The 21,574-nt window shown below is 45.4% G+C and overlaps 2 protein-coding genes across 7 annotated transcripts in view; one reads left to right on the top strand and one right to left on the bottom strand.

Annotated features, from left to right (window-relative positions):
• The first annotated feature begins 584 nt into the window (after window positions 1-584).
• Window positions 585-3,001, top strand: bncr (bouncer). 3 transcript variants are annotated; one of them, XM_084364337.1, is made up of 3 exons: window positions 585-990; window positions 1,770-1,843; window positions 2,319-3,001. In XM_084364337.1, the coding sequence occupies exon 3, from the start codon at window positions 2,326-2,328 to the stop codon at window positions 2,707-2,709; it is 384 nt and encodes a 127-aa protein (XP_084220463.1). In that variant the 5' UTR covers window positions 585-990; window positions 1,770-1,843; window positions 2,319-2,325; the 3' UTR covers window positions 2,710-3,001. The 3 variants fall into 3 exon arrangements, with proteins under 3 accessions (XP_084220463.1, XP_084220462.1, XP_084220464.1); XM_084364336.1 differs by lacking the exon at window positions 1,770-1,843; XM_084364338.1 differs by lacking the exons at window positions 585-990; window positions 1,770-1,843 and adding an exon at window positions 1,135-1,157.
• A 1,204-nt stretch (window positions 3,002-4,205) lies between these two features.
• The window catches only part of reln (reelin), a 93,213-nt gene continuing 75,844 nt past the window's right edge, over window positions 4,206-21,574 (bottom strand). Inside the window, exons 33-65 of one of the 4 annotated variants that reach the window (XM_084364313.1) lie at window positions 21,338-21,532; window positions 19,818-20,091; window positions 19,568-19,708; window positions 19,297-19,474; window positions 19,086-19,170; window positions 18,806-18,988; window positions 18,520-18,688; window positions 18,286-18,391; window positions 17,941-18,167; window positions 17,596-17,819; window positions 17,240-17,390; window positions 16,867-17,125; window positions 16,433-16,682; window positions 15,897-16,065; window positions 15,550-15,690; window positions 15,229-15,406; window positions 13,998-14,191; window positions 13,651-13,901; window positions 13,397-13,551; window positions 13,092-13,306; window positions 12,741-12,918; window positions 12,483-12,658; window positions 12,282-12,388; window positions 11,922-12,164; window positions 11,646-11,821; window positions 11,485-11,558; window positions 11,131-11,292; window positions 10,831-10,988; window positions 10,381-10,606; window positions 10,027-10,224; window positions 9,463-9,561; window positions 7,381-7,507; window positions 5,576-5,659 (exon numbers count right to left, since the gene is read on the bottom strand). In XM_084364313.1, coding sequence (XP_084220439.1) covers window positions 7,387-7,507; window positions 9,463-9,561; window positions 10,027-10,224; window positions 10,381-10,606; window positions 10,831-10,988; window positions 11,131-11,292; window positions 11,485-11,558; window positions 11,646-11,821; window positions 11,922-12,164; window positions 12,282-12,388; window positions 12,483-12,658; window positions 12,741-12,918; window positions 13,092-13,306; window positions 13,397-13,551; window positions 13,651-13,901; window positions 13,998-14,191; window positions 15,229-15,406; window positions 15,550-15,690; window positions 15,897-16,065; window positions 16,433-16,682; window positions 16,867-17,125; window positions 17,240-17,390; window positions 17,596-17,819; window positions 17,941-18,167; window positions 18,286-18,391; window positions 18,520-18,688; window positions 18,806-18,988; window positions 19,086-19,170; window positions 19,297-19,474; window positions 19,568-19,708; window positions 19,818-20,091; window positions 21,338-21,532 — 5,663 coding nt within the window. In that variant the 3' untranslated portion in view covers window positions 5,576-5,659; window positions 7,381-7,386. Of the gene's footprint in view, window positions 5,660-7,380; window positions 7,508-9,462; window positions 9,562-10,026; window positions 10,225-10,380; window positions 10,607-10,830; window positions 10,989-11,130; window positions 11,293-11,484; window positions 11,559-11,645; window positions 11,822-11,921; window positions 12,165-12,281; window positions 12,389-12,482; window positions 12,659-12,740; window positions 12,919-13,091; window positions 13,307-13,396; window positions 13,552-13,650; window positions 13,902-13,997; window positions 14,192-15,228; window positions 15,407-15,549; window positions 15,691-15,896; window positions 16,066-16,432; window positions 16,683-16,866; window positions 17,126-17,239; window positions 17,391-17,595; window positions 17,820-17,940; window positions 18,168-18,285; window positions 18,392-18,519; window positions 18,689-18,805; window positions 18,989-19,085; window positions 19,171-19,296; window positions 19,475-19,567; window positions 19,709-19,817; window positions 20,092-21,337; window positions 21,533-21,574 lie in introns of all 4 variants that reach the window. The other 3 variants (XM_084364314.1, XM_084364315.1, XM_084364316.1) reach the window with 3 other exon arrangements.

Genomic DNA, 21,574 nt, shown 5'->3' with positions numbered 1-21,574 from the left:
GGGATCACAAAGAAAGAGCAGGTGAACTGATGAACTGGACTAATTATATGAAAGTATGTTTCCAGTCTGCATCATTCCTATTTAACTGTGTGTGTGGATCTACTTAGTCTGGGATCACGCTGTTTCCTGACCTCCATCCTGCTGACCACAGCTGCTCTGCTCCTCCCTGCTCTGAGCCTGGACAGCTTGCTCTGCTACTACTGTCCCCTGCAGCACAAAGGCAAGTCCTGCCCCAACATCACGAGCCAGTGTCTGCCTCATCAGCACTGTTCCAGCTCCAGGGGCCGCTACGGCCCGATCCACATCCTGTCTGCTCAGGGCTGCGTGGACTCTGAACTCTGTGGCTCCCATGAAATCCTCTCTCATCATGGGGTCAAGTACAACGTCAGCCACACCTGCTGCTGCAAAGACAAATGTAACGTCCCGCCAAAGTCTGACACCAACCTGAAGATGCTACTCAGGATGATCGCAGGCAGAATAGAGCACACTGGCATCACTAATGTTACTCACGAGGAGCTTTGGGGTTCATGTGCAAATTACACATCATCAAGGAACTCAACATTACCTGTCACCGCATCATAGAAGTGCTTATAGAAGGCTGAGGAGAGGCCTGTTAGCCATCAGTACTCACTCGAGTCTCTACACGGTCGCTAACATTTGGTAAAATGGCCAAATGTTTTGTGATTTAGTATTTTTGCTACATTATTTTTTATTCCAGAGAGAAAAAGGTGGACTTGTCAGCCATCCTCCAGCTATACTTGAGTAAATGTTGACATTGTTTATGTGTGAAATGATAAATACAGCAAATAAAAGCACCGTGATTAAGCTCCTACTTAGTCTGTGTAGATTTATATTTTACAAGCAGGTGTGTTGTGGGAGGAGTGGCCTGTGCAAGGAGATCTGGAGTCAGTGGTGAAACTTGAGTCCATCAGGAGAAGCTCTGAAAAGTTGTATCTGTTTGATTGGAGTTGTAATCTTTAAAATGAGCAGGTGAGTCCTCATGATGATTTTTATGTTAAACTGCACACTGAAATTGTTTCAGCCATCAATTTGTCTGCTTTGAGCCCTTTAATTGTGACAATCAGTACAGATCATTGGCACCTGTGTGTAAGAATCAAAGCATTTGTCAATTTGCTGAATATCTTTGGTTCACTGAAGTACGTATAAAGAAGAAAAACAAACGGAAAAAGTCAAGTGATAAAAGAAGACTGATTTTACTTGTCAAAGTCAATATATTAGAGCTAATGAAAACTGAAGCTGAATTACATTTTTTGTGACTCTGGAGGAGTTTTGTGAAGTCAGAGATAATTACTCAAGTGATGTGACTTCATCTCTGAGAACAAACGTTTAACAGAACGTCTGTGTTGCAAACTGTGGAAGTTGAATTTGAGATGTGGGATATTTTGATGTTTGATGTTGAATATGGACATTTCCAAGACAGAGTCTCTAGATACCATTAAGTTGCATTATGGGAAGTGTAGGATGCAATGGTTTTGGAACTGGACCCATACTGGTTTATTTAAATCTCTCTCAAGTGTTTTACATTTATGGAAGTGCAGCACCAACCCAAATGCCAGAATAAATGTTAGCATTGTATGTTTCTGCAAACCATGTTCATTCTAAAACTGCCTTACTGCACAAAAAGACTTTGTCATGGTTTGTAAAAGATCATGTTTTGTCTTAAAATACCTGGTGGTGTTGCCAAAAACAGGGCTAGAAAGTGTCACAGCTTTTTGTTAAAATAACAGTTTCGTTGGTCGACTCGGCAGCTGTCTTGCCTGGCTGTCACTCCACCATTCATATACAGGTAATCTGACGGCAAATAAGTTGTAATCGATTAAAAGTAAGTAAAGATATCGTGTTAAAATATTACTTTCATAAAGGTAAAAGTCTCCCATACAAATAATATTTCAGTAAAAGTCTTAAAGTATCTGATATTAAATGTACTCAAGTATCAAAAATAAAATTAAAAGTAAATTATAAATGTATTTACTTTTATGTATATACTGTACACTGTTGGTAGGCCAGTTGGATTTGATAGTCAGCTTTTTTCTGATTACAATTTAAAAATGCTCTACTTTGGCTCTGATGCAGAATGCAATCTGCAAAGTAACCTGTAACTTACGTTATCAAATAAATGTAATAAATACAAAATACATTATTTGCTCATTTGCAATCACTGCAGTTATATGATGCATACTGTAGAAATATTGATATTGTACATATAAAACATACATATTTAACATTTGCAGAAACGTAGAATGCCAACATTTCATTCTGGTGACTGGACTGATGAGGTCTCTCTCTTCGACTTGCAGGCCGAACATGTTGCAGCTGCTGCGTGTTGCTGTGCTGTTGGTTCACCTTCTCCTCCCCTCACTGCTCTGCGACAACCTGCTTTGCTACTACAGCCCCATCCTGGAGAATGAGATTACATTCGAGCTCATTGTGACAGAATGCCCTCCTGACGAGCTGTGCTTCAAAGCAGATGGTCGCTATGGGAACCACAGCGCCCTGTCGGCCAGGGGCTGCATGCCGAAGAAGGTCTGCGGCCAGGTGAAGAGCCTCAGACTCAAAGGAACCGTCTACACCATGAGCTACAACTGCTGTGATTCGCCGTACTGTAACTCCTGCCCAGGCCTCGACGCCAAATCCCTCCTCATCACTGTAACACTTGCGACTGTAGCTGTGATGACTGGCAGCTTGTGACTGAAGGCTCCTGTTGTGCTAGTTTATGAGCATCTTTAGGGGTTCATGTCAAGGGGGGAAGGGTTGGGTCAACACCAAGGGTCAAGTGAGCAGTGCTCTGCATAGAGTAATGCAGAGAGCCTGCAGAAGTGTGTGGTGAATGCCCAGTCTAAAGACACTGAGGTGTGCACCAAGGTGATGGCACAGGCTTCAACATTTTTAAATTAAAAAAAGTATATATATTTTAGTGTTTAGTACAATATTTAGTGAACGTTTTAATGTCTACAAATAAAAATGTAATTTCTTAATAACATTTTTATGTGCTCTTTTGAATATTTTCAGGCATTTTTCACACACACACACACACACACACACACACACACACCCCCGACAGGGCTGGTGATATTCAGAATTTTTCTTAATATTGACAAATCCCACGAAAAGACCAAAATCCCCTTAAAGCTCCATTGTTGTCGAAAAGCAACAATAAAAAAAAAAGAATGAGCCACACCGTTGAACATGGTGACATGTTTCTTCATCACAATGACTACTTTATTATGAGTTGATCCAACGTGCACCATCCTGTTTCTGTAAATACTTGGAGAAGCATTAAATGTGTTTTAAATAATAGTTCCCAACAAATGCGGTTTATTTTGTACATTTAAACCTGCAGTGCTTTTGACTCCCCCTCCGAGCAGTGAGAGTAATTGGATGAGTAATTACAAACACTGTCGAGACATGCTTATGACGTATGCTTCCCCATCTCTCAAACCCCAGGAGCACTTTCTTCTAATCTGCCTCTGAAAAGCTACAAGAATTTCCACCAGTTAATTTGAGTAGCTCTGTTTTGGAGAAGAGTCAATCATTAGACTGAGTGACTGGAGTGATTTTGTAGAGTGCATTTTATCAAACAACCAAAGTAGGTCCTGCTTTGTTTGAAAAAACTGATTGAGATTGGTGCCACTCACAATCCACAGACGTCCATGTATTCAAGAACCCTTAAATTGGATAGAATTAGTCAGACCTCTCTTGTAGATTAGTCATGGAGAATGAGCACCTCGCAAGTTTTGCTTTGTATAAAGCAGCAACAAAGTTGTAAGTTAGCCTTGCTTGACACACACACATTGTAATGTTGATGCTGAAACTATATATTGTGCAGCCCTGCTCTGAATGCAGAGTTTCTTTTTTTATCTTGAGCATCAGAAACTTTGAAAAGTTTCATATTTCCTACTCCTAGCTGCTGTAGCCTGCAGTGTCACTGCGGTCGCTTGCCCCTTCAGCTCTGGCAAACGTTCATCGCCACTAAAAACTCCAATATATTGCAAAACAGAGATTTTCCAGGCAGTGGGGTTAACCATTATTGTGTGCAACAGACGGGAGGGAGTCAGAAAGCATTGAGAGGTGACGGAAGGACAAACACATCGTTGAGATTTGTTGGCATTAAAAGTGTAGACAAATTAAAAGCTAAACAAGTCTTGAGAGAATGAAAGAGAGCAGCTCAAGCAAAGTGTACAGTATGAGGTTTGGACAGTTCTTTATTTCCCTTTTATAAGGCTGCTGGGTCTCCCCATAGTGGATATACATATATATACAGGAGATTGCTATACTGGAGTTACACTGAGGGCAGAGGGTCCATATTACACAGACTTCAAAAAACAACACTAATAGAGCCTCACCTCCAGGTTTCAGAAATCAGCAGAGAGAGAGAGAGAGAGAGGGAGAGGGAGAGAGAGAGAGAGAGAGGGGGGGAGAGAGATGGGAAGGTGGGAAACAGCACAAGAGAAGAGGGAAGAGAAGGAAGAGGGGAGATGATGCAGTCTGAGAGCTTGACTCGACTGCCTAATAACTTAACACTAGAAAATAACATACAGATTCCACGCACAGTGCATCTTAAATAGGTTACGTGAAGAACCATTTACCATAAATATCTGTATTTTCGGGAACCAACATATATAAAAAAAAATGATAAAAAAACAAAACAAAATTATTCAGTCTTTAATTTTTTTTCTTATTTTCTCCTTTTCCCGTCGTGCAAATCGTTCTTTTCGCTCCTTCTTCCCGTGGCGGCCGGGCTCTTCCCGCCCTGCACAGATCCGTCCCGGATAAACGAGGAAAAAGGAAACAGAACCCAGCAACCCCCTCCCCTCCCCCCCTTAAAAGCATATGAATTAGTAGAAAACGAACAAACAAATGAACAGAACACCACAGTCAACTCATCACAAAAAGAATCCACAGACACACAGAACAGCAAGAACACAGTACTCTTTTTTTTTTTTTTCTTTTTCTTTTTTGAGCTTCTTCATCACCGTTATTCCTCCTTATGGTCAGTATCATCGTCGTGGTCTTTCTCCTGGCGTACTGGTTGGCGGCAGTGGAGTGGTCCTCCCCCCCGGCGGCTCAGTGGAACTGGGAGGCAGCTCTCCAATCGGCTGGTCAGTTCAGCAGTGATATATTATCTCTCAATTTCACAGTGTGGTAGGAAAAAGGAGGATGAGGAGAGGGAAGGGGGAGGTGAACCAGAGGGAGGGGTTATCGGAGGAGGGAGCAGGAATCAGAGGAACCACAGCAACGATTAGAAAACAACTAGAAACCCCAACCGTCCATGATAAAAAGTAAACAAAATGGCCGCTTCACTCCTTTCTTCTAAGTTTCATTCCCGCCGACCCGTGTGGTTGGGAAGGCCTTGATTGGCTGGCGTAAACTGATTGGATGTGGCAGAGGGTAGGGAGAGGTGGGTGAGGGAAGTCTAAGGCTGACTGGAATCCACTGGTGGACGGGACTCGACTGGGCGATATGTCGTCAGGAGGAAAAGGATAAGCGTGGCGGGTCGATGTGTGATTGGCAGGTCAGAGGGCGAATCCCTTCTCGGTTGGTTCAGGCACGCTGTCGCAGTGCCCGCCTCTTGCGGCTGTAGTAGTGACGCGCGCCGGTCTGTCTGGCAAAGTTCATCATGTAGTTTTGTTTACGGGTGCTGCAGGGATACAAAGACAGTGAAGGAGGGAGGGAAAGAGGAGGATTGTGAACATTAATGACCGCGTAAAGGGTGCTTCAAATCCACACATCCCCATGCACGCACTCTCATCCATGCACGCAAACACACGAATGGGTGAATGCAGCTTTCGCGCTCACTCACACCCAGGTTCATGCTGGCATTTTTAATCACGTTTCAGCCGTAACCTCAAACACTCAACAGCAGTATGGATCTCATGGCTCGGACAATGGGTGGCACTACTCTACACGACTGGATTCGTTTACGTTCTGCACAAAAATGAGCAGCTAGAAGGTGAACATGGCGGTAGAACTAGCTATATGTATCCAAGACCAAATGCCACAAGACAAGACATGGGACACAGAGTCTACAAACATACTACCACAGAATACTAGAGGGGATCTCTGACTCTGAGTGTTTGAGGTCAGAGTCGACAGCCATCACTGGGAAGAAATGAAAAATAACTAAACCAAGGTCATAAAAAAGTGCAGGGACTGGGGTGGTTTTGTGAAACTAAGAGACACGGAGAAAAGCTGCGGAGGATCGCTTTTGCTTAGCCTGTTCATTGCCTCTTCCATCCAGCAGGGCGGTGCCAGTGAGCCAGGAGTGCAGCCAGGGCAGGCAGGGGCCTCTGCAAAGCGGGGTGGGGGGTCAGGAGGGGTGGGGAAGGGTGGAGGATGGTGCGTGTGTGTGTGCGTGTGATGGGTGATGCTGTGGAGGTGTCGGATGGGAGGGATGGCTGGTAAACTGTTTCTGAGAGTGCGTGTGTGAGTTTCTGATTTTATTAAACAAAAACCAGACGGTAGTGAGGAGGGAGCTCCTGGTTCATCCTGGAGTCATGTTGTTGTTGTCCGCAGACAGACAGACAGCCATGAGTGAAAAAAGGGTGATGGAGAGCTGTTGCAACAGTCGATCCGTAAAGCCATGCAAGGAGCTGGATGGAGGAGGTTAGTCAGATGAAACTCTCCTGCCAAATGGGCCTTCATTTGAAATTAATGATGCAAGATGCCCTGTTATGTCGTCATATGAGTGAAAAAAGACTTTGAGTGCTTGGGCTGGAGTGAGATAAATTCTGGATCCACAAGAAGGATCACTGAACTGGGCGTGTTGGCTTAGTAAATTTGCCGCTAGGTCAAAAACACTTTTCAGTCGAGGTAGTAGCAAGAACAAAACAAAACAGATATAGGTATAGTGATGGATTACATCACACATATACACACAAACACAGTACCATTGACATTTTAATATGTAAAATATTACATTAAAAATGCCTCAAGGAAACATTCAAAATCACGGCCATTTAACAGGAATTTGTTTTCATCTGGTGACATTATGTTGAACCCTTGTTGGGGATGTAATGTTATTTTCAAAAATGTAAAATTTGCCCTTTTATATCTGTATTTGTTGTTGTGAATATTGTTTTGCTTTTCTGTGCTGAGAGCTGTCTCGTCAGATCTGTGCGTTGGATCGTTTTGTCAGCAAGCCTCCACCTGGACGCTGTGAGCATCTGGCCCGCTTGTCGACCTGCCTGGGGCTCGTGTTAAAGCGAGGGCATGAATATGACCGTGGTGATAATGAGGAGGGCCGGGTGTGTCGGTGAATGTGACGGAGGGTGTGCACAGCGTAACGTGGGGGGAGAGAAGAAAAGGGTCGGGAGGAGGGTGAGGGAGGGGGCTGCATTCAGGAAGAGGCGGAGAACTTACCTGACACTACAGCCATGCCACAGGGAGCAGAATACAGAAGAGAGCAGAGGTTAGAGCGCGAGAGGGGAGAAGCAGAAGGAGGGGACTGCTGTCTCGCAGAAAAGTCTGGGGGGGTAGGAGCCCCGGCCTGGGGAGGCAGGGGGTCCAAAGCGGGGGAGAAGGGAGGAGAGAGGAGAGGCATAAAGATAGTCAGAGGTTCAAGGAAGAAGAAGTGGTAGTGAGCCGGACAGACAGACAGAATGAGGAAGAAAGAGTATGAAGGAAGAATGTGACAGAGATCGAGTGAGGAGCAGAGAAATGTAACGAAGACGAGGAGAGAAAGTGAGAGACACCAACAGGTAGAGGTGGAGACAGAGAGCAAGATATACAGAAGTAATCCATCCGTTGTATGCAAGAATGGGAAGAGAAAAAGAGAAAAGGGGAAAGAGCGAGTTTTGAGGAAGGAGAGAAGGAAGAGGAGAAGGAGGAGGAGGAGGGTGAAGTAAGGTTGGATACGATGCGGCACGAGCAGAGGAGTGAGCATGACCACATGATCAAACACGTTTTAAGCAGCAGGGAGGAAAGGCGCGTGGAGCAAAAGAAAAGATTTAGCAAGGAGTAGGAGTGAGAGGAAGGATGTGTGAAGGAGTGGAGGAGTGGCGAACAGAGAGAAATAAACAACAGAGCAAAGTGTGAGGATCACGGTCACTCTTTTCAGCAGACACTGTTGAAAACCGTGCGAGTGCGAGGGAGGGAGTGGGACAGGTCACGACCACTTAGACCAGGGACAGCTCAGGTTAGGCATAAGTGTGTGTGTGTGTGTGTGTGTGTGTGTGTGTTTGTGTGCATGTACAACTCTCTCTCTCAACTGTACATGAGAGCCTTATGTGACTGTGGTATGCAGCATTTGAAATGCATTGGGTACACATCTGAATGACCAATCAGCACCCAGGTCAGAGGGAACATTGCTCCGATACCCACAGCAACATGCAGAAAATGCATTCAAAATGCTTCATGATACTGCCATGTCAACAATATGCTCGCTGAAAAGACCATGTTCATGATATCTTCAGTGCCCTGCAGAATCTCCAGTCTGCCAGTTTTATTTGAAAAGCATTTTCCGGCATGTAGGGAAAATGTTTACTGGTGCTGGGAACAATATACATACATGTAAAGAGAGAAACAAAGAAAGAGAGTGTAAGTTGGGTGTCTGATCAAATCAAATTTAAGGATTTGTTAAATTTCTTTTAATCCGAGTAGAATTAAATACCATCTGTGCACATGAAATGAATGTGAAAATGAAAACAAAAAGTCAGATTATGGGCCAGTGTGACAATACTGACTTCACAGCAGGACAAAGACTCACTCTCATTGCACACAGTGGGATCTTGGTTCAGCATTTTGTTTCACGCCTTACATCGGCCACTAGGGGGCAGATGGGCTAACTGTTAATACGGATGCAGGATACCTACCATGGGACATTTACAATATCGGTTATTTATCTATAAAATTGCAGCCTGATATAGTGGATGGCGGTATGCACCTTTAAAGTTGGTTTGTGATCTGCCAATAAACAAGAAGCATAAAAAAAATGCATATTGTGCATCCCAAACTGTAAATAAGTGAATCCTGTAAGTAATGAATGGATATGTGGATAGGTCTGCGACCTTTCAAGGTTTTGAAGACTTCCTAGACATTTCAGTGGAAAAACTTCTTGACAAGTTGTTGCCCTGGGAGACGCGTGGCTTCTAAAGGACACTGAAAATATGATGATCCGACAGCAGGAGTTGATCTATCGTACACAGAACAGCCATCCACAAACAGCAAAGCACACTGCAGTCATTTTTCTACTCTGCTTGCCTGACACCAGAAGCCGTGATGAGCATTTCAAACAACTGCTGAGAGGTTGCTTGTATGTGGTAAGCAGCACAAGTGCAGATATTACATTATATATGTGTGTAGACTGTATCCCTGTGTTTGTGTGGAGCAGAGGGGACCGTTTCTACAGGTGAGGCTGAGGCAGAGGTAGAGACAGGGGCAGATCGGGGCTCTTTTGGGGGCCAGTCTGGGGGGCCGTGGGCCAGCTGGGAATTGGGTACTCACAGAACTACTTCCACATGGTCCAACGCCCACTGGTCGTGTCCTGCACCATCGTGGCGTGGCTGCCACCATCGCAGCATCACCCCTTTAACCCTCGCCTCTCTGGAGAGACCATGGGAAACATCGTACGGTCAGTGAGGGTTATAGTAGCTTCAAACCAGCCTGATGAAGTTTACCACACTTGTGTACTTATTACTACTGTCTGATAAGGCACCATTATAGGTTCAGAAGTTGCAACGAATGGATTTATTAATGATTAATAATTAATGATTCGCAAATGATTTATGGATCAGTTATAAAATATTACAAAGATTTCCTGGTGATAAATCTCTTTATCAGGAAGGCTCTCGCTCTTATCTGCTGGAAAACAGCTGCAGACCATCTGGACCAAAATTGGTTCAAGTTTATCTGCAGATTACATACTGGCTGACTTTAAAAAAAGACTTGCCAACATGTCTGAAGCTTAAGATTGATTATCATCAACAAAGCCATTAGTTACATCTCTGAAAATCTTCATAAATGCTGCCTTATTAGAAAATGTTAAGATTTACACTGATGGTCACTCACAATGGGATGTTGTAGGAGACTCTCTGGGCCTTTATGAAGTCTTTGGGCTGGTGCTGGGCGATTACGTGCCAGCTGACGCCATTGTTGACGCTGTATTGCAGCAGCACGGCCCGGTCGACTGTGTCGGCCTGATCCAGAGCTATGTTACAGCTTTCTGTCTGTGCCACGCTGCCGATCTGCAGCACAAACATGATCTTACTGTGTGGAGACAGAGAAGGAAGGAAAAAGGGAGAAAGAGACATTACAGATTGATAATACAGATCCTACTGAGGAGGATCAGTAATCAGTTGTAGCTGTGAGGCAGGTAGGTGTGATTAGTATAATTAGTTGATGTACAGTATGTTTTGATAGTACCTGTACCTAGCTCTAGTGAGGTCCAGCGGTTTGGTAACTGCCTGCCTCATCTTACAGCCATTGAAGTAGAGTGAGTCTCCGTGTGCATGTGGTGAGAGCTGCCCACAGCCGCTGCCCACTCCGCCACCCTGGATCAGCTGCCAGCTCTCCTGAGACACAGTGCCGGACTCAAAGTTGTCCTTGATGGAGCTGGGCAGGTCACTGCTGGATAAGGAGCAGTCGTCACCTGGTGAGGTAAGAGGAACCAGAGGGGGAGTGATGAAAAACGTAAACAATGCAAGGCCAGATTGTCAGCGAGCGTGATGCAATACTGTGTTCAAGATGTTTCTTCAGAAAAGTTTGCTCAGTCTTGCTGCAAATGTTTACTTTTCTCCTAACAGTAAAAATGAGAAACAACTGCGTGTTTATCTCCTGCAGTAGTCTGAACATAATAAGCTGTTTGTGGCCCACCGTGGTGTCCCTCATCACAGATGCAGACCACTCCACTTGTACAGTAGCCATGGCCGCTGCACATCCCCGGGCAGGCCTCGCCGATATAAACATGGTCCACTCCCCAGCTCTGCCGCTCTCCTGTCCCCTCCTTTTGAATCCAGCGGAACTGGGTAGCCCTGGAAATATACAACAAATCACAGAAGGCTTACATGACTGCAGAGGAGATAATTATTGTCTCTAATTATGCTTATAAGTATAAAAATACGACTTGTCAAAACAAGGCTAAAGTCAGTAAATGAAATATTTGTGAGCTCCTACCCTGACGAGACGTGATCTGGCAGCTGGACAGTGACCCTGGTCCATGTCGAGCTGTTGACCGGACTGTAGATCGTGGACTCGTGGAACTGGAAGGGTGAGCAGCCTACGTTGTTGACCGAGGAGGGGAGGCACTCTGACTGCACCAGCTGCCACGAGTCAGACCTACAGGCAGAGCGTGAGAGCTGACAGTTAACAGTTTATAAAAACAATTACTGTATAGTAGTTGCACATGTCTGTCAAAAATATCAATTAAATAAGGAGTAGGAAAGCACCATCAAATAATAAAATGAGTCCCAACGAGCAGTGTTGTATAATATATTCCACTTTTAGGGGTGCTGTTCTCGTCTTTCTTACCTTGCATCCTTCCTGTACTGCAGCAGGACAGAATGATGGTCTTCACAGGTGTCTGCCTCACAGCCAACAACAATCTACATCAACAACAGAGATGTACAGTTAAGGACTAAAGGCTCCATGTTTTAACACAGCAGGTTTGTGGCTCTCTTGCAGTACTCTACCTTAAACTGTAGAATATATCCAGGCTGCACTATGAGCTCCCGGGTGGCCAGGATGTTGTGTGTCCTGTCTTGGTTCTTGTTTGGCCAGTACAGGTGGAATGAGGGGTTTCCACAGAAGCCAGCTGTGCGCACAGCATTGGGGTAGAAACTCCAGCTCTCCTCATGAGAAACACCCTCTGGTGAAAGGTAAAGAGATGAGGTGGAAGAGTCAAGGTGATTTCCAAACCATTTTTCGTGGTGGTAAGGATATGGCTACATTACCTCAAACAAACTCACCATCATCAAAAGTGTCAAGCAGAGTAGATGGGTTGATGTCTGACCCCCCCACCAAGATGTTGTCTATGGCCCACTGGGCTCTCTCCAGGCTGGGGGTGGCAAGTCCTGAGGAAATGGTAAATGGTTGCCACCAGCGCAGACGAGTAGCATTGGTCAGAGATCCCTCTGGGAGGACGATATAATCTCTCCTCACTGACACATACTTCAGATAGTCCATCTCATGGAGCAGTGTCCAGGACACACCTGAGGAACAGATATGGACAGAAAGAAAAAAAGTAAGGAGAGAGGAAATAATGAAGTGATGATGATGCAGAAGGAAAAATACACATTGCGTTGTATGCACGTATATTGTTAGTGCACCTCCGTCAGTAGAGTAGTCCAGCAGCACTCCCTCTTTACGACAAGTTGGACGGTGGCACATGGTCATGTTATCTTCACTTCCAATCCTGGCCCAGTACTCCACAAACCTATCCACAAAACCACCACAGTTCAAAAAGCGCTTACAGAAGAACAATAACTAAAGATAAACAGAAAACACCTGAGGATCACTTGAGTACTAACTTTGCTCCGCGGAGGTCCAGATCAGAAGTCACAGCCTGTCTGGCATCAGCCCCTCCAAAGTAAAGGGCTGTCCCCTCCACCAACACACCGCAGTCTGTACATGGCCGTCCACCTTCAAGCACCTGCCACTGAGGGCCTGCCGCCCCATCCCAGTCAAAACGCTCCTTCAGCGATGCCTATAGACAAAAGACACACATCTAAATGAAGGACGAGCTCTACTTGTCTATTTCTAATCTGTGAATGGGAGCCACACTCCACCTTTAGAGCCGTGCTGGCGTAGCAGTTTGGTCCGGTGAATCCTGGGTCACAGAGGCAGCGCTGATCCAGGCAATCTCCGTGTCCTCCACAGTGGCCGTCACACGCTGGCCCGATGTAAAAGTTCTCCACACCCCACTGAATGTCTGAGTGCTGCTGGTAAAACCTGAACCGCACCGCGCTGAGGAAAAGACAGGATAGGTTATTCAAACAACATGCATACCATCTTCATGATTTATATGACAATGGTTTTAATCATTTATATGAGTACAATAATTGGATCTATCAATAATTTAGACAAAGCATGCCATGATGGTGCCATTAAATATGAAGCAGAAGTGTATGATGACTCACGTGTCAGCAAGGCTGTCAGGGAGGGGATAGACTGCCCTCTTCCAGCCATCAGCAGGGAAGAAGACCGAAGGCTGCGAGACCTGGCCTCCACAGCGGGGGTCAGCTGGCAGGCACTGGGGCACCAGGTACTTCCAGGTCACTCCAAAGTCCACCGAATACTGCACGTGAATTTGTCTATCTGCATGACGCTCCAGCACATTGCAGCCTACTGCGATCTAAATCAACACACAGGGATTATTAGCAACATCACAAATCAGAAATAAATGTTTCTGTTGGCCGTGTGCCACTTAAGGCTCGTTAGTTACCTTGAACTGCATGACCCAGCCCTTGCCAGGAACAATATCATGTGTGACAGCATACACCTCCCTCCCATCAGCATTGCCACACACCATAACTCCATCAGGAGAGCTGCAGAAACGCTGCACTGAGCAGTCCTCGGAGAACAGCCAATGATCGCTCACTGAAAGCAAAAAAAGGAGCAAAAATAAGATACTTGATATATAAGACCAAAAAGCTTTTTTTAGTGATAAAATCAATTGGACACTGATCGAAGAAATACCAATGGGTGTTTCCTCCTGCTCGCTCGGTTGCCCTATCCTCCCTGTGGTCCCATCAGCAGGAGCTCTCTCATGATTGGGCAGCGCCACCCCTCCGAATGTGTCGGATATCTGCGCCCGTGGGTCTGAGCCTGCGATGAGGACGTTGTCCAGGGCCCAGTCGCTGTGGTCTGCTCCCTCGTGCTGTGGCTGCCACCACCGTACACGCACTCCTTCCTGACGGGCAGCAGGGGGCAGCAGCACATTCACAAACCTAGGTGCCAGACAAAAAAGGAAAAAAAGTCACAGACATCCTTCTTCACTCTTCACTCAGTAGTTACATCTGTGTGTCGTTGGTGAAAAAACCCACCCGGGCTTGGTGTACAGATCGTAGAAGATCTCTGTGAGTAGGTGCCAGTTGATTCCTCCGTTCAGACTGTACTCAAGAAGAACACCCTGGTTGCGGTTGCTTGGTGGGATCATGCAGCCGTACATGAAGTAGAACTGGATGAACTCTGCATTGGTCAGGTTCAGGTCAACTGTCACCAGCTGACGGCTACAACTCTGAGCAAAGACACAGAGAAATACAGTCTAAGTCAGTCAGGGCCTGTGATGGATGGATGCCTGTCTGTCTCTCTATTATCCTCCTAAAAACATATGCAAAGGTCTCAAACATGATCTGTCATGTTGTCTTTACTGCAGGGGACATTACCCGAACATAAACAGAATAATAAAACTGACTTAGGAATAAATGTATTGGGTGAACCAGAGTAGTAATTTATCTTCATACAGCTTAATGCGAGACATTAACGGCCGCTCTTAAGAGGTTTCTCTGGCAGTGTGTCTGTCCAAGATCAGCCTGTCAATAGGTATCCATTTACAAGACTGCGGTAAGTGCCTCGGGAAAACTACATAAAAGCTGACAGCTACTTACTTTGTGGTCGTTTATTCAACAGATTAATATGTGATGGAGCATCTTTCCGATAATGTTAAATGTCTCTCTTTTCTAACTCTCTCTGTATCTTCTGTTTGCCCTATTGAATCAGCATATTTATCAGATGTTTGTCCTTTCAGTCCCCAGCTTGAATGAGTGGAAGGTGGGTGAACGCATACCTCCTGTTTACAAAAAGATATCAGGATTCAGTGGAGAATAAAATGACTGGAGAACCTCAACAGTCCCCAAAAGTAAACCACTCGTCAAAGCCAGAAGCTGTAAAATCAGGAATTATGGGTGGATTTAGAATTTTCCGTCAGTCCTTCAACTAACCTTGTAATATAAATGCCTCCGTTTACGTAACCAAATCTACGCTCAAAACAGTGCGTCAACACTTAATAAAAATGTAACAGGAGCAGAAAATGCCAGGAAACTGCTTCCGAGAAGAGGGGGGAACTGGATTGGAGATTTCAATCTGTACACATCTGTGAATATACTGCACGCCCCAGATGACATGTGAAAACTTATTTCAAAATATGAAGGCTACAAATTGCATTTTTCCTCCGGCAAACCACTGGTTGGATAGAATTTCATGATAGAAAATGTTATAAGAAACGGAAAGAAGTACGAAAAAAGACTCAAACATTGAGGGTAGATGTATATTTACCCCACTGAAGTGCAGAGCAGCTCCAGAGGCCACAGCTCCACACACAGTGCTGAGCTTCCCACCGGTGAGTATGTGCCAGTGGCTGAGCGACGGAGCTCGGCTGAAGCTGTCCTTCAGCTGGGAGGGCAGAGGTACCACAGGCTCGTCACAGTACTCTCCACCCCACTCTGGGTCACACCTGAGTGTAGTCGGATACAAGTAATCAGAGTCTAAAGTCTTCACTTCACTTTCACACCTTATTGCTCATTACTCGCTGCTGACATTCCAGACGAAAACAGTACAATCTTTGGTGTATGCTTGCATGAGGCTGCCATTACTTACACACAGGAGCTCTGTTGGCAGCGTCCATGTCCAGAGCACATATCTGGGCAGCCATCTCCAATGTAGAGATTATCCAGAGCCCAAGTCTGCTGTTTGTCAAACGGTGCCTGCTGGAACCAACGGAACCTTGTGGCTGGAGACCTAAGGACATAAATCAAAGTCACAGACACAGTAAAGTTAAAATAAATGACATGGCAAGGAATTAAACTTTAAATCCTGGCATGGCACTGTATGATTTGCGTCAGACTGTAACTGTTTTTGCAAAGGGGCATACTTCAGTGTCAGGATATGTTATACGCTACACAAGTTAGTCCATGTGCCTGAGCGGAGCTGAAGGCAGTGCTGACCTGGCATATGACGGGATAGGCAGGGTGACACGGCCCCACTTGTTGTAAGTGTCAGAAACCAGCAGCCTCTGCAGGGTGTACGAGGAGCAGTCGGGGCTTGTAGGCAGACAGTCTCTGACCACGGGCTGCCAGCTCAGACCCAGATCCAGAGAGTACTCCAACTCTACGGCTGCAGAGAAAGAAGAGAAACACAACTGTCAGGATGAGTTTGTTAGTTTTAATTTTATCTACTGGCAATTTTCTTTTTTGGGGTTGTATCTTCATGTTTGAATGCAATTGTAATGTCACTTTTGATGAAGGCATCAGTTAAATGAACATAATGTAATGTGATGCAAATCAATGCTCATTAATCAATGCATTACTGGTGTATCACATTACTTTTCAATGCAGACATAGCTGCAATGATAAATTGATCAGTCAACAATAAGGCAAATATTCTAATAATGTATTAATAATTTAAATATGGCTCCAGCTTCTCAAATGTGAGACTTTCATTGTCATATGTAATAGTAAGTGAGTATGTTTGCAATGCTTACAGTAGCAGGAGTTTGTGACAGAGCAGGATGCCGAAAAGTCAAACTGGATGAAGGCGTCTGGACCCAAACTGATGTCAGTGGTGACAGCGTAGCGAGTGTTGGATTTCTCTATGAATGCGAAAGCAGGCCCATCAGAGCCACAAACAGGCATTCGGGTTCCTCCAGGGTGGAGGAGCCATGAGCGCCCGTCGATTGAGGAGAAATCATCTTCCAAAGGTCCCCAGCCACTGGCACTGCCACCTACTACCACCTAGGGAAAGATACATGCATCGTTAATGTGAAGGAAAGTGTAACTAAATTTACTTGAGATATATCAGAGGGATGAAAAAAAATAGTTTGGATGGATAATAGCCATGATGTTTGGATGTTTGAATAAAAAAAATATTAAAAGACTTGGATAGATGGATGGTTGGATGGATCCTCACTTACTGTACCTGGTCAATGACCCATGGGCTGTAAAAGTGTCCGTTCTCAGAGGGCTGCCACCAGCGGAGGCGAGTGGATTGCGTGCGGGCACGCAGCGGGATCTCCAGGGCCACAAGGCGAGCCTGATTACTGCTGTTGCTGAAGAGAAATTCCTGGAGGAGGCCCCAAGTGAGACCTCCGTCCACAGAGAACTGCAGCAGAACTGGCTGGGAGCGAGGGTCTGGAGCTGCCTTACCACAGCCGAGACGGAGGAAGAACTGAACAAACCTGCAGAGTACAGCCATTGATTCATGAGACTGTTACTGAATATTAATGACAAAAACATTCTGATGTGTGTTCGTATGTGCTTTTCTTGTTATGTTTGTGTGGCTGCAGCTTTACCTGGCGTTGGACAGGTCCATGTCGTTGGTGACCAACATGCGCAAGCCATCCTCACTGAAAAACAGGTGGTTCCCGCTTGACATGATACCACACTTCCTGGATGGTTTGCCGCCGCTCAGTAGTCTGAACCGTTCTGCATCCACAGATCCTCCTGGAGACACAAACGTACACAAACACAAATATAGTAAGCACACATGTATTAATCCATCATAGCCTGAACCTGCAAGCCTGCATCACATTTAATTTCAGTAAAAATAAGCTGAATCCAAGTTATTGTAAATTTGCGGTGACCACAGGAACAGGAGTAATATCTGATTTCCTGAGGGAGTACTGTGTGTATTTGTATGTTGGTGTACCTTCAAAGTCCTCCTTGAGGAAGTCAGGGTTGGGGGTGTCGGGCACAGAGCAGTCAGATCCAGAGTAGCCGGGGTCACACACACAGTGCGTTCCACCCACACAAGCCCCATGACCATTACACATGTCCTGACACTGTGGGCCAATGTAGATGTTGTCCAACGCCCATGTTGGAGGAGCAGAACCAGTTGAAAAGAAACCCTGATACCAACGGAACCTCACCGAACTGTGGAGAGGCCACAATTCAAGGATTAGAGAGAAATAGAGACACACATAAATAGTTTCCCAAAATGGTTGCCCTGGTGCTATTTTCTGCCTCTGCTGTACATGATGTATCCAGTCCTTACCCACAGAGGCGAAGCTTGCCAAAATGAATGACTTCCCTCCTCCAGCCTTGAGTTGTACCAGGGAAAAAGATGCTGGCAGGGTGCAGCTCTGTGGAGCACAGTGAGGAGGGCTGGGGTGCACCGGCACACAGGGGCACCAACAGGTGCCACGTGGCACCGAAGTCCCGTGAGAACTCGAGACGCACTGGGTTGGCAGAGGAGCTCTCAGCTGTGCAGCCAACATTAATCTGAAGATACATAAACGAACACAACATCAGCGAAGATGATGAAAGATTTAAGTCATGAATGAGTAAGTATTATGATTGTTGCTGTGGAAAAGAAGTCATCAAGGCGGTGTTTTTGTACCTCGAACTGGATGATAGTGTTCTCATTTACGTCAATGTCCCTGGTGGTAATGGAGTGCTCACCAAGCTCGCTGGAGACAAACACCATGGCTGACTCATCCTCCTCCCTGCACCAATCCCACATGCAATAACAAAGATTAGTCAAGGGTAAAACATCTTTTTGTAAGTTTCATCAAAACAAGGACACTGTGAAGATGTCGTAATTGTCAACATTCAAAACTCATTTTTCTCTTACAGTCCGGTCTTCTGATAGGGGCAGTAGAGGCCAGTGTTTCCACCAGGGAAGAACAGCCAGTTGGACTCATTAGGGCCCTCCTCAAAGCTGTCTACTACCACTGGTGGGTTGTGTAAGGAGCTGCCATCAATGATGAGATCATCTATTACCCACACCTCCTCCTTCTTACCTGTGGAGATTATTACACATGGATATTTTACAGGTTCAGGAGGCACGAAGAAAGTGAATGTGAAGAAAAAAGATTTAGTTTTATTTTAGTGTGCAACCACACAATGTGTCCACGCACCACCGTTGTACGGCTGCCAGAGTCTGAAGCGGGTGGCGTTGGTCTGAGCGCTGGCTGGCAGCGGCAGGTGGAGGAACAGAGTGTCAGTGGAAGCTGGGAAGTAAAACTCATCCAGCATCAGCCAGCTGATTCCTCCGTTCACAGAGTACTGCAGCAGCACTGAATGAGAGCGCTCTGGAACACCTGGGAAAACCCATAAGATAGAGTATTATCACTACATCCTGACTAAAGTTGAATCAAAATACAGCTACAACGAGAGGATCACTGAGTTATGTTCGACCTTTAGTGATGAATTTGAAGGAGAACTGGATGTAGAGAGTGTTGGTGCAGTCCAGATCCCGTGATACTATCATTCGCATACCATCCTGCAAACAAACAGACAAGGATGGTCTTGTTGGTAAATGATTTAAAGATATCAACTGTGTCTTTGTGATTTAACTATATTATTATTGCTCTGGAGTTTCACTGCTTTGGTGTTTGGGACCCCCTACCCCTTTGAAGATAAGGGCAGCGCCAGATTTAAGAGGCTCGCCGCTTAGAGTTCCCCTCTCGGCGCCGTACACCTCAGGCCACGTCTCCTGCTGCAGGTTCTCATTAAAGTCCTCTCTGAGTACAGATGGAAGGGGGGCCAAAGGTACACAGTGTGCCCCTCCATAACCCTTGTCACACCTGTGAAAAGCAAAGGTAAGTAACGTGTTCATGTGGGCAGAAAACAAGTGTAAAAATGTCTAAATATTAAATGAATCAGCCAGTTTTACTTACACACAGCGTCCGTTGTCACACAGACCATGACCAGAGCACATCCAGGGGCATCCAGGGGCAAGTAACACGTTATCTAGAGCCCATCCTTCTGCCCCTGGGGTAAAGTGAGTCTGGATCCAACGGAACCGAGTTCTGGGGGAACTGAGGGATTCAAAAGCAAGTTATAAAGAAAAGTAGTCTCAGGAGTTCATGTACTTTCAGAAAAAATACTGTCGACTAATTTTGGGGATAAAAGTTGGAAAACACGTACTTAGCAGCACTTGGCAGGTAGACAGTGATCCTCCTCCAGTGTTTGTACTGGGTCGAGGTATAGACGGAGCTCTGAGTATAACCAGCGCAGCCGATGGCGGGAGGTACGCACTCTGGGGTGATGAGAGCCCAGTGATGGCCGCAGTCTGTGGAGTACTCCAGTCGCACACCATGGGAGAAGGAAGTGGACTTACTACAGCCCATACTCAGCTCAAACTGCAGGAATGATGAGCCTGAAACCTCAAAGTCCCAGCTCTCTGCATATCTTGGCTTCTCTGTAGACACAGTGCAAAAGCGGCGTCACAATTTTTGGTATTTACTTTACCCTGATTCTTTTATTTAGCCTGGTCACAGTGATTTAACATTACTTTCTTCATACAAATGTTTACAAATCAACATGATCCAGCTGTTGGGAATCACAACTTTATACCACAGGGAACAGGTTGACATACTGTTTTTAAAATGAAAGAAAGAATTAGCTTATATGTGTCTGCTTGGACTTGGACTCCGAGGACTATCACTTACTTATGTTGACCCTGAAAGACCCCCTCCTTTTGAAAATATGAATTTGAGGGTGTAGTTACCCTTTAAGATAAACAGCAACATTTGATGTTACAAAACAGTTTCCTAACAAACATGAGGTCAAGCAGGGACCAGCCAAGTGCAGTGTGTCTGCCCAGGCAAAGCCCTTCACCCTCCAACTTTCCCCGTCAATGCCATATGAAATGAAAAGTGTCCACCCAAAACACAAAGTCAATACAAGTCCAGATGCAAATGCGACAATAGCCTTGAAAATAATAGGTACTGCTAAGTTATGTCTCAGATGTGTGCATGTTTCACATGAGAACAGCCGTGGAGTCTGGAAATCAGTGCTTTATGTGTCCACACAGTGAAGCTTTATGTTTATAGATGTGTTGCCAAATTGCTCTTGCTGTGCATGCTTAATGAATGGGCCCAGTTGTAATGTGATATTTGCACAAAGTAAATCCGCTCACAGCTTGATGCAAGCATAAATAACAAGCAGGATGTTCATTCAGGTTTGCTCACATTAATAATTCAGGACCCGCGGCGCCACAGTAAATGGCTGATTCAATTTCAGCCCGTTGTGTGGGTAATACTGTGATGTCACCATACTGCCATGTATGTGGTTTGTTGTGGATGTGTGTATATGAATATTTGTGTCAGTGGAGGTTCAAATGCACGTATTGTTTTGTCTTTTACCTTTTTTTTAAGATGCAAAGTTAGCAAAGTGTTCCAGCTGTTTTGCCGTAACATCCCGCTTCACATTCATTCACTTCGACACATTCACACCGGGCTGCTCACTCCAAACACGTCGGCTTAACTGAAGCAGTTCCTGTGTCAAGTGTCTTACTCGGGAGCCACTTGACAGTGATTGTTGAGGGAACAGTGAGTTACTCCTTCCCTTTTCGTGTGCACAATTACAGCTGACAAGCCTGTAGTCATAAGCCCTCTTCTCTAAATATATGTGCTCATGAAGATTAATGTGTTTGTGTGACTCACTGTCGATGGCCTCAGAGTTGAACGTAAGTGCTGTGTCCAGAGACAGACAGTCCACAGTCACCTCCCCACCCTGGATGCGGTACCAGTTGTGCCTCAGAGGGGTCGTGCCGTCAAACTTGTCATGGAAACCTGTTCTGGAGCTGTCGTTCATACCGATCAAGACATCATCCAAAGCCCACTGGGCAGAGTGTTTCCCTACAAGGATGAAGAGAAGGAAGCTAAAATGAAAGCTGTGAT

The sequence above is a fragment of the Pagrus pagrus genome, assembly GCF_965226575.1.
Source record: "Pagrus pagrus genome assembly, chromosome: 10".
Lineage (NCBI taxonomy): Eukaryota > Metazoa > Chordata > Actinopteri > Spariformes > Sparidae > Pagrus > Pagrus pagrus.
The sequence above is the reverse complement of the archived record's forward strand: the minus strand, read 5'-3'. Positions and strand labels throughout refer to the sequence as shown.